This window comes from Corvus moneduloides, chromosome 25 (genome assembly GCF_009650955.1).
Source record: "Corvus moneduloides isolate bCorMon1 chromosome 25, bCorMon1.pri, whole genome shotgun sequence".
In the NCBI taxonomy this organism is placed as follows: Eukaryota; Metazoa; Chordata; class Aves; order Passeriformes; family Corvidae; genus Corvus; species Corvus moneduloides.
The window spans coordinates 4245356-4262467 of record NC_045500.1 but is presented as its reverse complement, the minus strand read 5'-3'; the positions used below and the strand labels follow the sequence as shown (position 1 = coordinate 4262467).

Here is a 17112-nt window from a genome sequence, read left to right as displayed (position 1 = left end):
GTTCCTCTCCAACAGGGTTGCTCAGCTCACACTCGCATTTACGTTTGTCTCAGTGCTCGTAGGTTCCTCACAGCTTTCCTCTGCCCACAGAACACCGAGCAGATTTCATTAAAATCATTAATTCGAGTGGTATTTCCTCATGTCACACTTTCTGCCCGAGCCATATTTTCTGGTTTGAGCTGAAGTTAAGGATAACTGTGTGGGACCACAGGTATCAGACTGGTGTGATTACATGACACCAATCCAAGGAATTTGCTGGTAAATCCAAACCTCATTCAGGCAAAAAAAAGTAGAAATCCCAGAAAACAAGTGGTTTCGTCAGTCTTGTTTCCCTGCTGACAGCTCCACTGCTGCCCTTTTCTCAGAGATTGCCACTTCTAGATGCTGACAGAGAACAAAAGCTATTGTATCCTGCCCTCACCAAGAGAGCATTTTGGCACCAGGAACCCTCCCCTGGCCTGGCAGCAGTGAATTTCAGCCTTGGCAAGGATGTTACCTGCCAGTTCTTACCTGTCAAGTGACAGCTTGGCTTTGATGGTGCCTTTCTCTGAGCGAGCAGGGGCGATCAGGATGGCATTTTCCCCACAGTGAGATCTCTCACAGCATCAATGCCCTTTTAATCCTTTCCCCAGCCCATCACCCTCTGAACAGAAGTGACAGATCCAAGCCCATCTGCATTAACAGGAGCACGCATTCAGCTGGATTCGGGAAGGAAATGCTGCAAAGCTCCCCGAGACAGCTTTGGTTTGATGTGTTTGGATGTGGCAGGGACTTCACGTTAAACGCCCAGGTCCTCTTGGAGCAGAGCTTCCCCCAGAGCTCCGCAGGGAGCTGTGACTGCAGCCTGATCTGCCCTGAGACTAAAGCCTCTTCTCTTCCCCACAAACCTGGTGTGACAGGAGAAAACCTTTCCTGACCTGTTGTAACAGCTCGGTAAATAAGGAGCTTTGTGTCTGTGAGATGCCCAGGAAAGCTGTGCTGGGATTAAGCCTTCCAAATTCCCCGTCGGGGTGCACTGGGGATGGAGCACTTCCAGCCACAGGGAAAAAGTGCTGGAAGGACAGGGCAGTGCCTTGGGGGTGGCTGCAAGCCCTGTCCTGTCACAAACCCTCCAGGAATGAGCTGATTTATATAAAACTGCTCCTGTGACAGCTTTTCCGCCTTCTCTCCCTTTCTCAGAGATTTTTCCTGACCCACAGCAGTGCCCAGAGGGATGTCAGGGCCCCTCCCAGCCTGAAGGAGTTTGTTGAGATGTGTTTGACTGGGAAGGGCATCCCCAGAGAGCTGTGAGACCCATCAGGCTCCTGCCCAACCTGCCTCCCCTCCACATTCCTGCTAAGGGAAGCCAAAGGCAGCCCTGCTGTGCCATAAATGGTTATTTTCTTGTTGCCAGCCTAGCTTCTTTTAATGAAAAGGACTAAATAAATCATTAGAAATATTTTAATTAAAGGAACAGGGTAAAGAACAGACATTCACATCCTGGAGACAATCTTGCTCCCGAGGGTTGTATGAACTGATTTGTTTGAAACACTTCTATTCCCTGCTTGGTTTTAACCAAGCTCATTTTAACTCTGCCCATTCCTCTCTTCCTCTCTTTCCATCTCCTCCTTTCTCTCCTTCCATCCAGTGGAGCCACAGGGGCTTCCAGCTCATCAGCTTTGATGGAGAGTTCACCGAATTTTGAGGCTGATCCAGCCAGCAAGCAAATTAGAGCCACTTAGATTCTCTAACTTGCTGCTGCTTTTGGGCAGGGAGAGGCAGGGCTTTTTGACATCCAATTTTTAATACGTTTATGTAACGCACCAAACACGTCCTTTCCTGATTTAGCTTAACCAGAGGAATTTTTTCCACAGCCATATGAGAGCTGCTCTCTCTGCTCGCAGGATGCTCCATAAAGCACAAGCTCATTAATGTGCTGGTGATCTATAGATCTGACAAGGGCTGGGTTTGGTAAATGTCATCCTTTTTATTTTTTTTTTTCCCCCCTTTTCTTTGCCCCTCTAAAAACCACTGCGGAGTTCCAGCAGGGTGATTTGCTGTAAATCACCAGCTGAGGTTTGGGAGCTGCACGGGGGAAGGGAGCGAGGAGGGGCTGTGATTTAGGGAAGGGAAGGAGGAAGCTGCAGACCCTGACCCCAGCTCTCCCCATCCTAAGTGAGGCCGATCAGTCTCCACTTAACCACAGGCCCTGCTGGTGTCCTGAGACAGAGCAGTGAAGTGCTGGGGCTGTTAATTGGGATGTTGATGAGATACAGATGAGTTCCCTGCCGATAGCTCTGGGACCCTCCGCAGTCCCCGCCACATCAAACCTTTTTCATTTAGCAGCAGCTAATCAGCCTCGGTGGGACTGGTTCCTCTTCAGCTGCTACCCCCACGGACAGCTCAGGGACAGGTTCTGCCAAGAGCTCGATGACTTTTGCCCCCAGGACCTGACAAACTCCGTGCGTGCCACCACAGCCCTGCCTGGGCTGTGCCAGGTGTCAGTTGTGTGGTCCAGAGGGGAGATTTGGGGAGGAGGGGACATCTGGGGGATGCTGGTGGCCTCAGGGGTGAGGTGTGTGTGGTTCTTTGGTTTAACAGTTGATGCTTTCAGTGCTAATTTCAGTGGAGGAACCTCCTTGCTGTGCTGGCATCAGTGGTGTCACTCAGGAATCCAACCCCGTGGCAGCCCTGGGCTGTGTCCTCAGAGGGATTTCCTTTGTTTGTTTGTTTGATTCCCTTTTTCCCCTCCCCAGTCACTCCCAGATTCCCTCTCCTTAGGGTACCTCGACTGCATTATGCACTCCTTCCTTTTCCTGGGGACACGGAGAGGAGGAGATGATGAATGCAAGCTGTAGGACAGCACTTGTAATCAGAGCCCAGAAGGTGCTTGTTGTTGTCTGCCTGTTCCAAGAGCTGGATTCAGAGCTGCCTTTACCTTAATTTGAAGCTGAGAATGGGGATGGTAAATTCCTGTGGTGCCTCTGAAGCTTGTGGAGAAGTCTTGCCCTGTCATCCCTGTGCCTCCAGAAAAATAAGCAGAAGGTTTCATGAAAATCATTACTTTGAGTGGTCTTTCATCACCTCACACCACGAGGAGCCTCAAAGCCTCTGCACAGAGGGTGGAAGGAGCGAGCCAGGAATGCCCCATGTGGGGATTTTCTTTGGAGATGAGAAATCTTCCTGTGCCACCAACCCAAATAACACCTTTGTGAGAGCAGCTGAATGGAGGCCCCTCATCTGCCCGTGGGGATGGAGCAGTGGCAGCAGCAGTGGCACTTCCCTGCTCCTTGCAGGCTCGAGGCTTTTTGGGCTGATTCATGCTCCCAGTTTCACAGTTTGTGTTTGCTCCCTGCCTTCACAAGGATGAACGAGGCAGACCTGCCTCGAGATGCCTGTGGGTGTTCCAGGATCTCCTTAGGGCACAGGGAGACGCTGGGAGGTGCTGAGATGATGCCGTGGGAGTTGCACATCTCTGAGGACGTGGAGGGAGCTTTCTCCATCAGGCCCTGGGCTGTCACCTGTCACCAGGTCACATAATCCTTCTCACAAAGGTGTTGAGCTCCAGCTTGCAGCCAGGTGCTTGTGCTGCCCTCGTTGCTCCTCTAGGACAGGTATCACTCCAGCTCCTCTGATCATTAGGAACCACTTCTCTGGTTTTTCAACCTGTTTATTTCTGGCTGGTTTGTGTGTATTTATTTTTGTTCCAGTGCCATCGTTTCAGCTTCAAAAAGCTGTTCTACCTCTTTGCTACAGACCTCCTCCACCTGCAGTATTTATACAGACCAATCACATCCACTTCTTAAAAACCCTGAGTCCTAAAAACCCTGAAGTCCTTGTCCAGAGCCTTAACAACAGGATGGTCTCATCCATGTCCGTGTGGAGCATTTGATTGTTATCTAAAAAACTTTGCAGATGGATATGTTTGCTGTTTTCCAGAGGCTCTTTATATGTAGATAGAGATGATTAAAATCACCTTGACATCCATCTTGCACAAGGGGGATGTGAGGAGCCCAGGCACCCTCTGACACTGCAGAAACAGCAGCGTGAGGAGCTTTGTCGCTGTGTGAGGGGCACAGTGGTGAGCTGGCACCCGCCAGGATGGGGGGAAGTGCCCCTGCACGTGGGATTGCATGGCCTTGGTGCTTTTAAAGGCAAGGTCAACCCCACAGCACTGTCAGAAGAAGAGGCAATTAGTCTCAGCACATGCCAGCAGGGGAGGGACAAATTGGAGAACAGCGAGGGCTGTTAAAATTAAAGTTAATCTGTCACTAATCTCTGGCTGAGAAATCCAAGAGGGAAGAAAAATTAGGCAATGTTTGTGAGTGATGACTCGATCTGAAAGGCGACTGCTGCAGAGGGGCTGGTGTTCAGCAGTCAGAGCAGGAGGAGACACCTCTGTGCTGAGCTGGGGAATTCAGGAGGAGTTCATCCCACATGGATTCAGACCCTGTGCAGGCCAGTGAAAGCTGTGCTCCAAGGGCTCCCTGCCCGTGAAATATGTGGGAAATCTCCCAGTTTGTGGCTGTTGTTCCCAGAGGTGAGTCCTGTACTACGAACGGGCACGGCCCCGAGGCTGCCAGAGCTCCAGGAGTGTTTGGACAATGCTCTCAGGGACGCACAGGCTGGGATTGTTGGGGTGTCTGTGCAGGGCCAGGAGCTGGGCTTTGATGCTTCTGAGTGCAAAGCTGTCCTGCTTGCCCTTCCCACTGCTCCTTGTGCCTTGAGGAGGCTGGATTTGGGACTCCTCACAGATTCCCACTGTGGCTTGTCGGTCACTTGGGCTGGATTTGCACCCACACCTGGGAGAGGAAAGGACTTGGCCCTTCCCTCAACACCCAGAGGGATCCAGTCTGTGAGGGTGTCTGTGCTGGGCTCAGATCCGGGTGACCCCCTCGAGCCACTGGTCACACCAGAGGCCAAGTGGTGCTGAGAGCAGGCACGGAGACAATTCCAGGGCTCCAAACCACCTTCTCCCCCGGGACCTAACAAGATTACTCAGTGACAGAAGGGAAAATCAATTAATTCCTCCCACCCTGACAGTGAGAGGATAGCCTGCCTCAGTCCCAGTGTCACAGGAGGGAGCTGGGCATGGATTTGCTCTGGAGGAGCTCTGAAGACCCCCAGCACCTTTAGGGTCACCTGCTACCTCTCAGGGCCACAGCATCCCACTACAGAGGTGTCAGAGGACGCCAGCAGAGTGCTGGAACCTGATGGGACAGAGGAGAAAAAGGAGGAGAAGGGGGTTCAGAGGGAGCTGGCCTCCATCAGCCACGAGTATCCACGAGGAAAAGCAGAGGAGGAAAAGCAGAGGCTCTTTTAAGGACAATAAGAGAGCAAGAGTTTAATTTGCATGCTCTGAACGAGCTGCTGGAGGTGCTGATCTCCCTGCCCAGAGCTCTGAGGGAGGGAGATTAGGCTCTTGAAGTTAAAATTAGGTTTTGTGGAATATTCCTCCCCCCTGGCTGAAGGCAGTTGTGTCACAGCTGAGTCCTGCTGTCCTCCCCAGCGCTGGGAGGACTGGTCCCTGCCATCCACGCTGGGAATCTGGGTTTGCTGCAGCCATGATGATGCTTGGATGGGTAAATCGAGCTGTCAGTGGAGCTGTTGGGTGTGATGAGCCTGAATCAAAGGATTAGGAAGTGCTTAATTGTGGTAGTTAGGAACTGGAAGAGGACATGAGTCGTGGAGCAGCACTACTGAGAAGGTGGCTTTGTCCCATCACCTGCCACCAAGGTGCATGGCAGAGGCTCCCAGCACCACGCTGGCAGGGACAAACCCGCAGGTTGGGGATTTCTGGCTAAGATGGACCCATTTGGTGGCATTTGGGGACAGCACACAAGGCTGTGTGGCTCCCAGGGAGCTGCCCAGCTCACAGCGTTGTCCCCGCGCAGGGCTCTGCAGGGAGGACGCGTGGGAAGGCAGCACAGGGCCGGGTTGGTGGCACTGCAGAGCAGGTGGGGGGTGCACAGCGGGTTAATCTCTCTGCTGACCCGTTCTGGGGTGCGTTGTGAAGGTAATGGAGCATCCCTAAACAGGCCAGCTCCGGGGTTGTCCCTCACCAGAGCCATATGGGCAGTGACTCGCCCTATAAATCCCCTTATTGTGCTGTTTCTCTCTCCAGATTGGCCACTGGCATGTCTCTGAAGGGCTCAGCATGGACAACAGGATCTTCTCCTCCAACATATCCGACAGCCTCTTCAACACCACGCTCATTGTCACCACCATCCTGGTAAGGGAGGGGGGCACCTGCAGTTCCCATCAGCTCCTGGCCAGCCGAGCCCTCAGGGGTGGGGTCAGCTGGAATATCGCTCCCTGGTCCTACCCCCCACCCTGTGGCATTTCCACGCTGACTCCACAAAGGAGAGGAGAGCAAATCTCTAATTACAGCACGGGGAACAATTCCTGGCAGAGTAATTAAGATCAAGTCGATGTTGTGTGGAAATGGTGTTTGATGGTTCAGAGGCAGCTGGGGGCAGGGCTGGGATGGGGACACGCTGCCATTCTGCATCCAGCTTGGAACTGGGCTCTTGTTTGGCCTGTGGAGTGGGAAGGGACATTTGCCCCTTCTACCCATAAAATTATAAATATCGGCCAAGATGGGCACGATTTTTATGAGAATTTCACATCCACAGGCACCACTGTCTGTGTTCAGCAGGTTCTCCTTCCAGGTGCTGCCTGTCCAGTGATGTTTTTGCTCCTTCTTTAAAGACACCCAAACTCCTGACTGTCTCCTCTTGCCCCACAAAGTTTGTTGAAAAGGAGACAGACTGGAGAAGTGGCTCTGTGCCAGGAGAGATTGAGGTCTGGATGTCCTGCCATGACTTGGAGCAGTCACTGGGCTGCCCTGGCACTTCCCAGCTGGAACCAGCTCCCAAATCATGATCCCTTAGCTCTGCTTCATGTCCTAAACTGGGATAAATCTGCTGCACCCCCCCACAGCAGAGGCCAGTGTGGAGACAGCTCTGAGAGCTTGGCACCACCTGAGCTCCCAAGCCTCCCATATCCAGGCTGAGGGGCATTCATTGGGCTGGGATGTGCTTTTTGGGATTGGAACTAGATGTTTCTGAAGGTTTCTTCCCAATCAACCCACCCTGTGAGCCTCTGGCGCTGCCCTCCCTGCTCCGTGCTGGCGGGACGCCTCGGCTAAGATGGGAATGACAGCTGCCCAGTTTCACTGCAGGAAAACCCTTACTTAATGCTGAAGTGGAACCACCAGGAGCTGGAAGGCAACGACCGCTACGAGGGCTTCTGCGTGGACATGCTGAAGGAGCTGGCGGAGATCCTGCGCTTCAACTACAAAATCCACCTGGTTGGGGACGGCGTCTACGGAGTCCCCGAGGCCAACGGCACCTGGACAGGGATGGTCGGGGAGCTGATAGCTCGGGTAAGTGGATTAGCTGCTCTTTTTAACTCTGCTCCGCTGGGATTTGGCGCTGCAAAGCCCCGGTGCTTCGTGAAGTGCTCCGGGAGGATGAGGATGGATGGGGTTTTAGTCCATGTGGGAGGCTTGGAGCAGAGGATTTCCACTTAATGTGTTCTGCCGGTGGAAAATGTGTTTCTTGGGGTGGTGTGACGGTGTGGGAAGAAGTCAGAGCAAGAACAGGGCCGTGGGATGCTCTCAGGGGTGCTCACTTTGTTGGAAAGGAGACCTGAACTCTGGGATTCTATATAAGAACTCGTTGCAGAGTTAATTATTAATGAAAACTTGCAACAGGAAAATGCACAGACTCTGGCAGGGCTTGGTACAAGCTGAAAACATTTACAAAACCAGACCGGGAAGGAGGCAAGGAAGAATACCATTTCAGCCTAGAAAAGTTTTGGCAGATTCAGTTCAGCTGCTTAACTCGGTGCTGCTTTTGGAGAAGAACATTTTCTATTTCCTTGAAGTGCATGGCTTGAGTTCTTTTCACTGCTCTGCTCTGTGGAGCTGCTGCCCAGCAGCAAAGCTGAAAACTGAATTATTTTGCTGGGTTTGACAATAATTCTGCATACACCTGGGCTCAGCCAGGCTGGACTCCCCCCTCCCTGCTCTTTGTTTTCCTCTGTGTTCCTTCCCAGGCTTCCTGAAGCTTAAATACAGCTCGGAAAATGCTCTGAGATCCTTAGGAAAATAGGCTTAGCCCCAGCTAACAGTGGGATTGATGCTATTTAAGCTAATACCTCCTCACTGATTTCTACCCTGCCTTGTCATTACTGATGTGCCTGTGAGAGCCCAGTGACACTTTCCCAGCTGGTGACAAATCCACGGTGACGTGGATTGGTGATAATCCCCCCACTGTGGGAGAGAAGACCCTGAGTCATTTGCCTTCTGCAGAGCAGGAGGACAAGGGTCCAAATCCATCCCCTGTGGCTCCAGGCTGGGCTCTGAGGCTCCTGCCAGATCTTTCCTCCCTGGAAAATGAGCGTAGCTTCACTCTGTGGTTTATTGGGCACAGTGGAATTAGGTTGAAGGTTGGACTGGAGGATTTTGGAGGTGTTTTCCATGATTCTGTGGTCTTTAATGGTTCCATGATCTCTCAAAGATGCCCACTGGCACCGTCTGCTTCTTCCCCACATGGCGAAGGGTGATGCTCATCCCACCTTAGGAGTTTCAACTCAGTGTTTGAGGTCAGCTGGGACAACTCTTTTTCTGAAAGAGGGAGGGATTTGGGGTTTTCAGAGGGTCACAGACAGGGCACTGAACAGACTGGAGACTCTCCTGAGCTGCCTCCCTGTCTCCTGGGTCACCCTTCCCAGAGCAGTCGCTCTCGACACCAGCTGAGATCCCACCTCCATCTGCTCTTTTAAAAGAGCTTCTGTGAGGCTGTTTGCAAATGCTCCAGGCTATTGGCATCGTTTTTATCCATCCTTGTGTCTGTGTGTGTGTACACACACACAATTACACTCCTGCAACATTCCTTTGGGGAGGCAGGAGGGAAGGAGCCGAGCGCAGCATCTGATCAAAGGGAGGGAGCAGCCATCAAACTTTTGGCCTACTAACCTTGGCAGTGCCTCTTCATTAAATGGGACCTTCTGGAGGGTTGTTTTTCTCCAGTGAAGAGTGTTTTAACTTCATCTTCACAGAGAAACCATTTGTTTCTTCTGCAGCTTGAGCCTTATTTAGGAGGATTTTTACTTCTGCTTCTGCAGGGCAGAGCTGTCAGAGCCTGTGAGGCTGGATCACAAATTGGAGAAGAGAAACAGCTTTGTCTGTTGTTCTCCCTATATCCCTGAGAGTTTTTAATAATGGTTTCAGCAAGTTTTTGATCAATCCCAGGGACTGGGCTCAGGTCAGCCAGGGCAGAGCTGTGTGTGCTTGGTGTTGAGTTTATTCAACACTGCCTGGGGTGTTGTTTTTTGAGGGCTTTTCACTGTCCAAGGGGCTCCTCTCCATCCTTGACAGTCAGTCCCCAAGAGAGTTTGTCCTTGATTCCAGCCCCTTGTTCATCCCTGTCCCGTGGGATCCAGCAGATCTGTGCTGGGTGCACATGTCCCTCTTTCAGTGGATTTATCCCTTGGGCACTCTGCTCCTTTAGGACAGAGAGGGGATCAGTTGGGGCACAAACCTCTCAAAAAAGTCCCAAATCCTTCCCAGAATGAAAGCTTTTCCTCTGTCCAGCACAATATCACTGTAGGAAAGTGATTCCTCCATGACCCTGATCAGCCACCAGAAAATTAAGTTTAACTCACGCTCAATAATGTGCAGGACCAAAAGGTCACAGACTTACCTAGCTCCATGCAACACTTTCCCCGTAATCCCTCTGTGGCACGGAATCTTCTCAGAGCAACTCTAGGCTATTTGGGAAAAAAAAATGTTTCTTTCTATTGCTTCTAAATTAACCAGCTATTGATTTATTCTTAAGCGCTGGGAATTCCATTACAGCTAATTGTGCGCCGTGCTATGACTGAGCAGGATGCTGTGCTAACATAAATTTGCTGTTGACCCAAATTCACCAGTACATGTCTTATTGACCTGCTCACAAAACAGACTGGGAGGTAAGGAAGAGAGGGAATGGGCTGGCTTGGGAATCCTGTACAGTTTGTGATCAGCTCATGGAGGTTTGGCTTGGGAGAAACCACTTGGAAGGACTCAGAATCACAGAATGGGGATTTAGTTCCAACCCCATTTACACCTTCCACTGTCCCAAGCTGCTTCAAGCCTCATCCAGCCTGGCTTTGGACACTTCCAGGGATGGGGCGGTCACAACTTCTCTGGGAATTCCATCCCAGTCCCCCCCCCCCTCACAGGACAGGACTCCTTCCCAATATTTCATCCTCCTCTCTCTCAGTTTGAAGCCTCTCCCCCTTGTCCTGTCACTCCAGTTCCTGATGAAGGGTCCCTCAAGCCCATTCTGTAGTGAAGGATGTCACCAACCCAGACGAGCCTGGGCTAATTTGTCCCTCTGAGCACGCAGGGCAGGGAGATTGAGCACCCTGCTCGTTCCTGGAGCAAGCAGGGCAGCAAAGTTGCTCTCCCTGTCAGCCTTCCTGGCTCTGGCACAGACAAACAAACAAGGGAGAACAGAAAATCTTCCCATCTCCTGCTTTCTGGCATCAGAGACTTAAAGGGCATTTGGGCTGGAAGAATTACATCCTGCTCCTTGCTGCTGCAGTGCAGCTCTGGCTCAGAGTCCCTGATGGTGTCTGCACTTCCCCTTCTCTCTCTCTCCAGCTCATCCTCGAGCTGAAATGAATCCTTTGGCACGGCACAGACCAAGGGATGTATTGTCACAGCAACATAACAGCCTTGGCCTTGTCCCACCACCCCGGCCTTTGCTCTCCTGCCTTGAATCTGGCCAGGATCAGTGGTGACCAAAGCTCTTTGTAAAGTGAGGGATGTGAAGTTGTCCATCTTGTCCAGCCTCAGGAGCAGCAACACCAAGAACAGGAAACCCCTTAAAGCTTTGGGGTGCTGGTTTTCCTTGCTGGAGGACGGGTGCTGCTTTCCCTTCAGCTGCTCCAAAGCTGGAGAGCGGCAGGAAGGGGAAAGGGAGGAGAAAACTCTCCAGAACTGGCAGAGTCCTGGTGGGTGTTGGTGTGTGGAGAGAAGAGCTGCGTGTGGGTGAGGGAGGCAGCGGGAGGGGGTTTGCAGGCTGTCGTGGTGGCAGCTGTGACAAGGGGGCTCCAGGAGAGGCTGGGAGGGGAGGAGCTGTGGGTTTTTGTGCAACCACGGCGAGGGGATGGGCAGAGGGGTCTGCAAAGCGCTGCTGAGACATCAAACACAGGGTGGGGTGAGCTGGGCTGGTCTCACTGCTGTCCCTCTGTGCCTTGGGTCCCCATTCCTGGTGCTTCACCTCAGCTGGCTTTGCCGTGGGCAGAGTGAACACCTGGCACAGGCTTTGTCCTCCCAGCCACAGAGAGAGTCCAGCTGAGGCAGGGTGGGCGAGGGCAGACTCGAGGCTGACATCTGCACTGAGTGCTGGTCACCCACCCCGGGCTGTGGCCTGCAGGGAGAGCTGCAGCCTCCGGGGTTTGCAGGCTGTCACTTCCGATACAGCAGAACCCACACTTGTCCTTAAAAAATCCCCAAACACCTGTTTGGAGTGACCCTCCTGCCTTTAAATGCAGGAATAGGCATTTGAGCTTCATGGAGTTGTGTGGAACAGCAGAAAACCTCTGGAGATGATCCTGCAGGGAGCAGGGTCACCTCCAGCTGGGTGGGTTCCCAGCGGGGCAACAACCCCGTGCTGGTGCTGCTGGCTCTGCAGTCGGGTAATACCTGGCAGCCAGGTGGCTCCTGCAGCTTGAACAGCAATTTCACCTTTCTGAGAGGCTTTTTGAGCACAGGGACAGGGTAGAAAAAGGTTTTGCTGCCTCTGGTCACGCTGCCAGGGCTCCGTGGGCAGCGCTGGTGACAACACCGCTGTCATGCGCACCCAGGGGATGCGGCATCCAAGGAGCTGTTCAAGCGAGGGACTCCTGCTCCTGAAAGAGATCCCAGCCCTGTGCTCCCAGAGCTGTCCTGGCTTGTTTTCCACGTGTTTGACACAGACACAGCTCCGCTGGCACCTTCTCCCTGCACTGTGTCCCCGCAGCCCAGCAGAGGGCTGGGAACCGCTGTGGGGCCGGAGCTGGGCTGTTCTCCCGGCTGGTTCCTGCTATCCCATGCCGTGGGAGGCTTTGCTGGGATGCTCTCCGGGCTGGGGCTGACGTCAGGCTCCATTCATCACCATTAGCACCGAGCTGAGCCCTGCCAGCCCCGTGGAGAGGGGGTGGAAGCCGCCTCTGGACTGGCAGTCCCTGCAATTTGCTCTTGAAGGATGCTTAATTGTTGTTCCTCCTCGGGAGCCCGGCTCAGCCCCCGTGTTTAATGTCCTTTCCAGAGCCCCGATGCAGGCAGAGCCCACGGGAATGCCAGGTAGGGTGGTGGTGCTGGCAGCTTTTGTCTGGCACGCCAGCCCACCTGGGTTTCCTCTCACCTAGCGAGGGTTTGGCCTTGTTTAGGCGGTGTTTTGTCAAGAGAAGCGGCTGTCTCCGCTCCCAAAAAGCTCTGGGTCGTTTTCAAAGCCTATTTCACGCCGACATTTATAGCTGCAACTGTGCTGGGAGGATGAAAACCAACCCCTCTTTCCCCCCTCTTTGCCTCCTGTTTTTCCCTCTCCCCAGAGCCCAGATGTGGACAGAGTGCAGGGGCACAAGGCAAAATCCATTTCTCCTCCCCCAGGGCATCCCTTAGCCCAGAAAATCCCAACACCTACCTGTACTCAGGTGGGGGAGGCTGGAGGGGACTCAGGTCTGCAGAGCTCCACTGAGCTCGGTGAATCACAAGAAGTTTTGTCAGGAAGCAGAGCTGAAAGCATGAAATGGATGAAATTCAGGCAGAGAATTCTTTGCATGCCATTGCCAGATCAAAGTTTCCTGCTATCAGAGATCAGCTCTTAACTTGCATGACTGAGCCTGCAGAGAGAAGAGAAGAGTGATGGGGAGCTGGGGCTCTGCTGCAGAAAGTTCGGATGTGGCAGGAGTCCTAAAAAGTTGGCAGGGAGTGAGCAGAAGGAATAACTCTGGTGGAATGGCAGAAGCCGCTGGAGATGAGAGAAGGGAGCTGGGCACAAAGTCAGAGTGCCCAGGGAAGGCTGTGCTGTGTCTGTGCTCCCTGGGCACAGGGAGGGGGATGGATTTTGTCGTGTTTTGTGTAGGGAAGAGCATTTCAAGGTGCTGCTGCCTACGTTCAGCAACCCCGAGATGTTCAGGGAACAACCAAGATGTTGCTTCTCCCCAGGGAATGGTCAGGACCCCAAAGGTGGGTAAGCGTGGGGACAGAGCTGCTCCTTCCATCAGCACTTCTGTATTTGCCCCCGAAATGAAAATTTCCTGGAAGCTTTGCCATGAAACACTCCTGACGTGGCATTTTTACCCTCTCTTTTAGTCTGTGGCTTTGCTGGTGGAATTGTGTTCAGTTTGGAGAACTGGGAGAAGAATTCAGACTAAGCTGTGTCTGCACCGGGGGCTTTGCTGGGAGAGCTCTCCCTGGGACAGTGGTACCTACAAACCTTTTAAGTAGAGACAAGAGAGGTTCAGGGAGCTTTAGGCTTTCCTTGTAGATAAAATTCTCCACATGCCACGTTCCAGAGATGAGCTGATCCCATTTTAGTAATCTGCCGGTGTTTACCCAGGGCTCAACTGCTCGCACACCACGTTTGGATTATTGGTGTCTTTTAAAAAGCCTCTGGGTAAATGTCTGGCTATGCAGAAATTCTCCTCAGCTCATAATTCATTCCAGCCTGAACCTCTTAGGAATCTGTAAGAGCTGCTTGGAAACAAAAAACCTGCTGCTGAGCATGTCCAAGCAGCCCTGCATGGCCTGTGAAGTGTCACCTTCTCCGTGACCCCTTCCTGGGCTCCTGGGTCGCCTTGCCTTGCCTTGCCTTGCCTTGCCTTGCCTTGCCTTGCCTTGCCTTGCCTTGCCTTGCCTTGCCTTGCCTTGCCTTGCCTTGCCTTGCCTTGCCTTGCCTTGCCTTGCCTTGCCTTGCCTTGCCTTGCCTTGCCTTGCCTTGCCTTGCCTTGCCTTGCCTTGCCTTGCCTTGCCTTGCCTTGCCTTGCCTTGCCTTGCCTTGCCTTGCCTTGCCTTGCCTTGCCTTGCCTTGCCTTGCCTTGCCTTGCCTTGCCTTGCCTTGCCTTGCCTTGCCTTGCCTTGCCTTGCCTTGCCTTGCCTTGCCTTGCCTTGCCTTGCCTTGCCTTGCCTTGCCTTGCCTTGCCTTGCCTTGCCTTGCCTTGCCTTGCCTTGCCTTGCCTTGCCTTGCCTTGCCTTGCCTTGCCTTGCCTTGCCTTGCCTTGCCTTGCCTTGCCTTGCCTTGCCTTGCCTTGCCTTGCCTTGCCTTGCCTTGCCTTGCCTTGCCTTGCCTTGCCTTGCCTTGCCTTGCCTTGCCTTGCCTTGCCTTGCCTTGCCTTGCCTTGCCTTGCCTTGCCTTGCCTTGCCTTGCCTTGCCTTGCCTTGCCTTGCCTTGCCTTGCCTTGCCTTGCCTTGCCTTGCCTTGCCTTGCCTTGCCTTGCCTTGCCTTGCCTTGCCTTGCCTTGCCTTGCCTTGCCTTGCCTTGCCTTGCCTTGCCTTGCCTTGCCTTGCCTTGCCTTGCCTTGCCTTGCCTTGCCTTGCCTTGCCTTGCCTTGCCTTGCCTTGCCTTGCCTTGCCTTGCCTTGCCTTGCCTTGCCTTGCCTTGCCTTGCCTTGCCTTGCCTTGCCTTGCCTTGCCTTGCCTTGCCTTGCCTTGCCTTGCCTTGCCTTGCCTTGCCTTGCCTTGCCTTGCCTTGCCTTGCCTTGCCTTGCCTTGCCTTGCCTTGCCTTGCCTTGCCTTGCCTTGCCTTGCCTTGCCTTGCCTTGCCTTGCCTTGCCTTGCCTTGCCTTGCCTTGCCTTGCCTTGCCTTGCCTTGCCTTGCCTTGCCTTGCCTTGCCTTGCCTTGCCTTGCCTTGCCTTGCCTTGCCTTGCCTTGCCTTGCCTTGCCTTGCCTTGCCTTGCCTTGCCTTGCCTTGCCTTGCCTTGCCTTGCCTTGCCTTGCCTTGCCTTGCCTTGCCTTGCCTTGCCTTGCCTTGCCTTGCCTTGCCTTGCCTTGCCTTGCCTTGCCTTGCCTTGCCTTGCCTTGCCTTGCCTTGCCTTGCCTTGCCTTGCCTTGCCTTGCCTTGCCTTGCCTTGCCTTGCCTTGCCTTGCCTTGCCTTGCCTTGCCTTGCCTTGCCTTGCCTTGCCTTGCCTTGCCTTGCCTTGCCTTGCCTTGCCTTGCCTTGCCTTGCCTTGCCTTGCCTTGCCTTGCCTTGCCTTGCCTTGCCTTGCCTTGCCTTGCCTTGCCTTGCCTTGCCTTGCCTTGCCTTGCCTTGCCTTGCCTTGCCTTGCCTTGCCTTGCCTTGCCTTGCCTTGCCTTGCCTTGCCTTGCCTTGCCTTGCCTTGCCTTGCCTTGCCTTGCCTTGCCTTGCCTTGCCTTGCCTTGCCTTGCCTTGCCTTGCCTTGCCTTGCCTTGCCTTGCCTTGCCTTGCCTTGCCTTGCCTTGCCTTGCCTTGCCTTGCCTTGCCTTGCCTTGCCTTGCCTTGCCTTGCCTTGCCTTGCCTTGCCTTGCCTTGCCTTGCCTTGCCTTGCCTTGCCTTGCCTTGCCTTGCCTTGCCTTGCCTTGCCTTGCCTTGCCTTGCCTTGCCTTGCCTTGCCTTGCCTTGCCTTGCCTTGCCTTGCCTTGCCTTGCCTTGCCTTGCCTTGCCTTGCCTTGCCTTGCCTTGCCTTGCCTTGCCTTGCCTTGCCTTGCCTTGCCTTGCCTTGCCTTGCCTTGCCTTGCCTTGCCTTGCCTTGCCTTGCCTTGCCTTGCCTTGCCTTGCCTTGCCTTGCCTTGCCTTGCCTTGCCTTGCCTTGCCTTGCCTTGCCTTGCCTTGCCTTGCCTTGCCTTGCCTTGCCTTGCCTTGCCTTGCCTTGCCTTGCCTTGCCTTGCCTTGCCTTGCCTTGCCTTGCCTTGCCTTGCCTTGCCTTGCCTTGCCTTGCCTTGCCTTGCCTTGCCTTGCCTTGCCTTGCCTTGCCTTGCCTTGCCTTGCCTTGCCTTGCCTTGCCTTGCCTTGCCTTGCCTTGCCTTGCCTTGCCTTGCCTTGCCTTGCCTTGCCTTGCCTTGCCTTGCCTTGCCTTGCCTTGCCTTGCCTTGCCTTGCCTTGCCTTGCCTTGCCTTGCCTTGCCTTGCCTTGCCTTGCCTTGCCTTGCCTTGCCTTGCCTTGCCTTGCCTTGCCTTGCCTTGCCTTGCCTTGCCTTGCCTTGCCTTGCCTTGCCTTGCCTTGCCTTGCCTTGCCTTGCCTTGCCTTGCCTTGCCTTGCCTTGCCTTGCCTTGCCTTCCCTTCCCTTCCCTTCCCTTCCCTTCCCTTCCCTTCCCTTCCCTTCCCTTCCCTTCCCTTCCCTTCTTCCTCTCCTGCTTCCAGCAGTGCTGCTCCTCCTTCTTGCAACCCCAGCCTTTCCCAGGATCCCCATCAGGCCTGGTGGTGCCTTGGCATCTGCACAGACCTTGTCAAATTTAGGGACAAAAAGTGCAAATAGCTTTTCTTTCCCTTCCCATCTTCTCTTTTTCCACATGCATAATCATCTCCCTGCAAAGCAGAGAAACAAATGGATAAGGGAGTGGAGGTTTCATTTTTACTGAAAGCAATTACAGACATTAAAAGAGCTAAAGTAATAAAAATAATATTTAAAATTCAAATCCCTTATCTATATTACAAGGGTATTAACATGGGAAGAAGTTATTTTTATTTTTTTCTCCCCCTAATCTCTTTTGCTTTGCACGTCAATCTGCAAACTTTAATGCCAAGCCTCTGAATTTTATTTTATTTTATTTTTTTTGAGACTAATCTTTAGTTCTGGAAGTCTGGGCAGGTTTATGAACTCCATGGCTCAGAGGACAGGGGTGAGGATGCTGCTTTGCCACCTACCTGTGGTGCTTGTTTGTACCTGAACAGATGTGTTCAACAGGGAAGGGGGAGGTTGTATTTTCTATACATTAATATAATATTTATTGGTTTATGGCTCCAGGTTTTAATGCATTAAATGAATAAAAATGGCAAGCAGGCTGTGAGCACTCAGGGGAAGGAGCTGCTGTTCTGGTGCTGCTCCAGCCTGAGAGGGAAGGAAAAACGGGGAAAGGGAAGGGAAAATGGAGAGAATGCTCCAGAGCACAGGGTGGGCTAAACTTTGGGGTGTGTTT

At 53.2% G+C, this 17112-nt stretch overlaps 1 protein-coding gene across 3 annotated transcripts in view; it reads left to right on the top strand.

Moving 5' to 3' along the window:
• Positions 1-17112, top strand: part of GRIK4 (glutamate ionotropic receptor kainate type subunit 4) — a 179593-nt gene that overhangs the window by 144143 nt on the left and 18338 nt on the right. For all 3 annotated transcript variants that reach the window (XR_004244451.1, XM_032133828.1, XM_032133827.1), the window contains 2 exons: positions 6104-6211; positions 7163-7366. Coding sequence is in view for 2 of the 3 variants with exons in the window: in XM_032133828.1 (XP_031989719.1) it covers positions 6104-6211; positions 7163-7366 (312 nt within the window). In the remaining variant the exon portion in view is untranslated. The remainder of the gene's footprint in view (positions 1-6103; positions 6212-7162; positions 7367-17112) is intronic.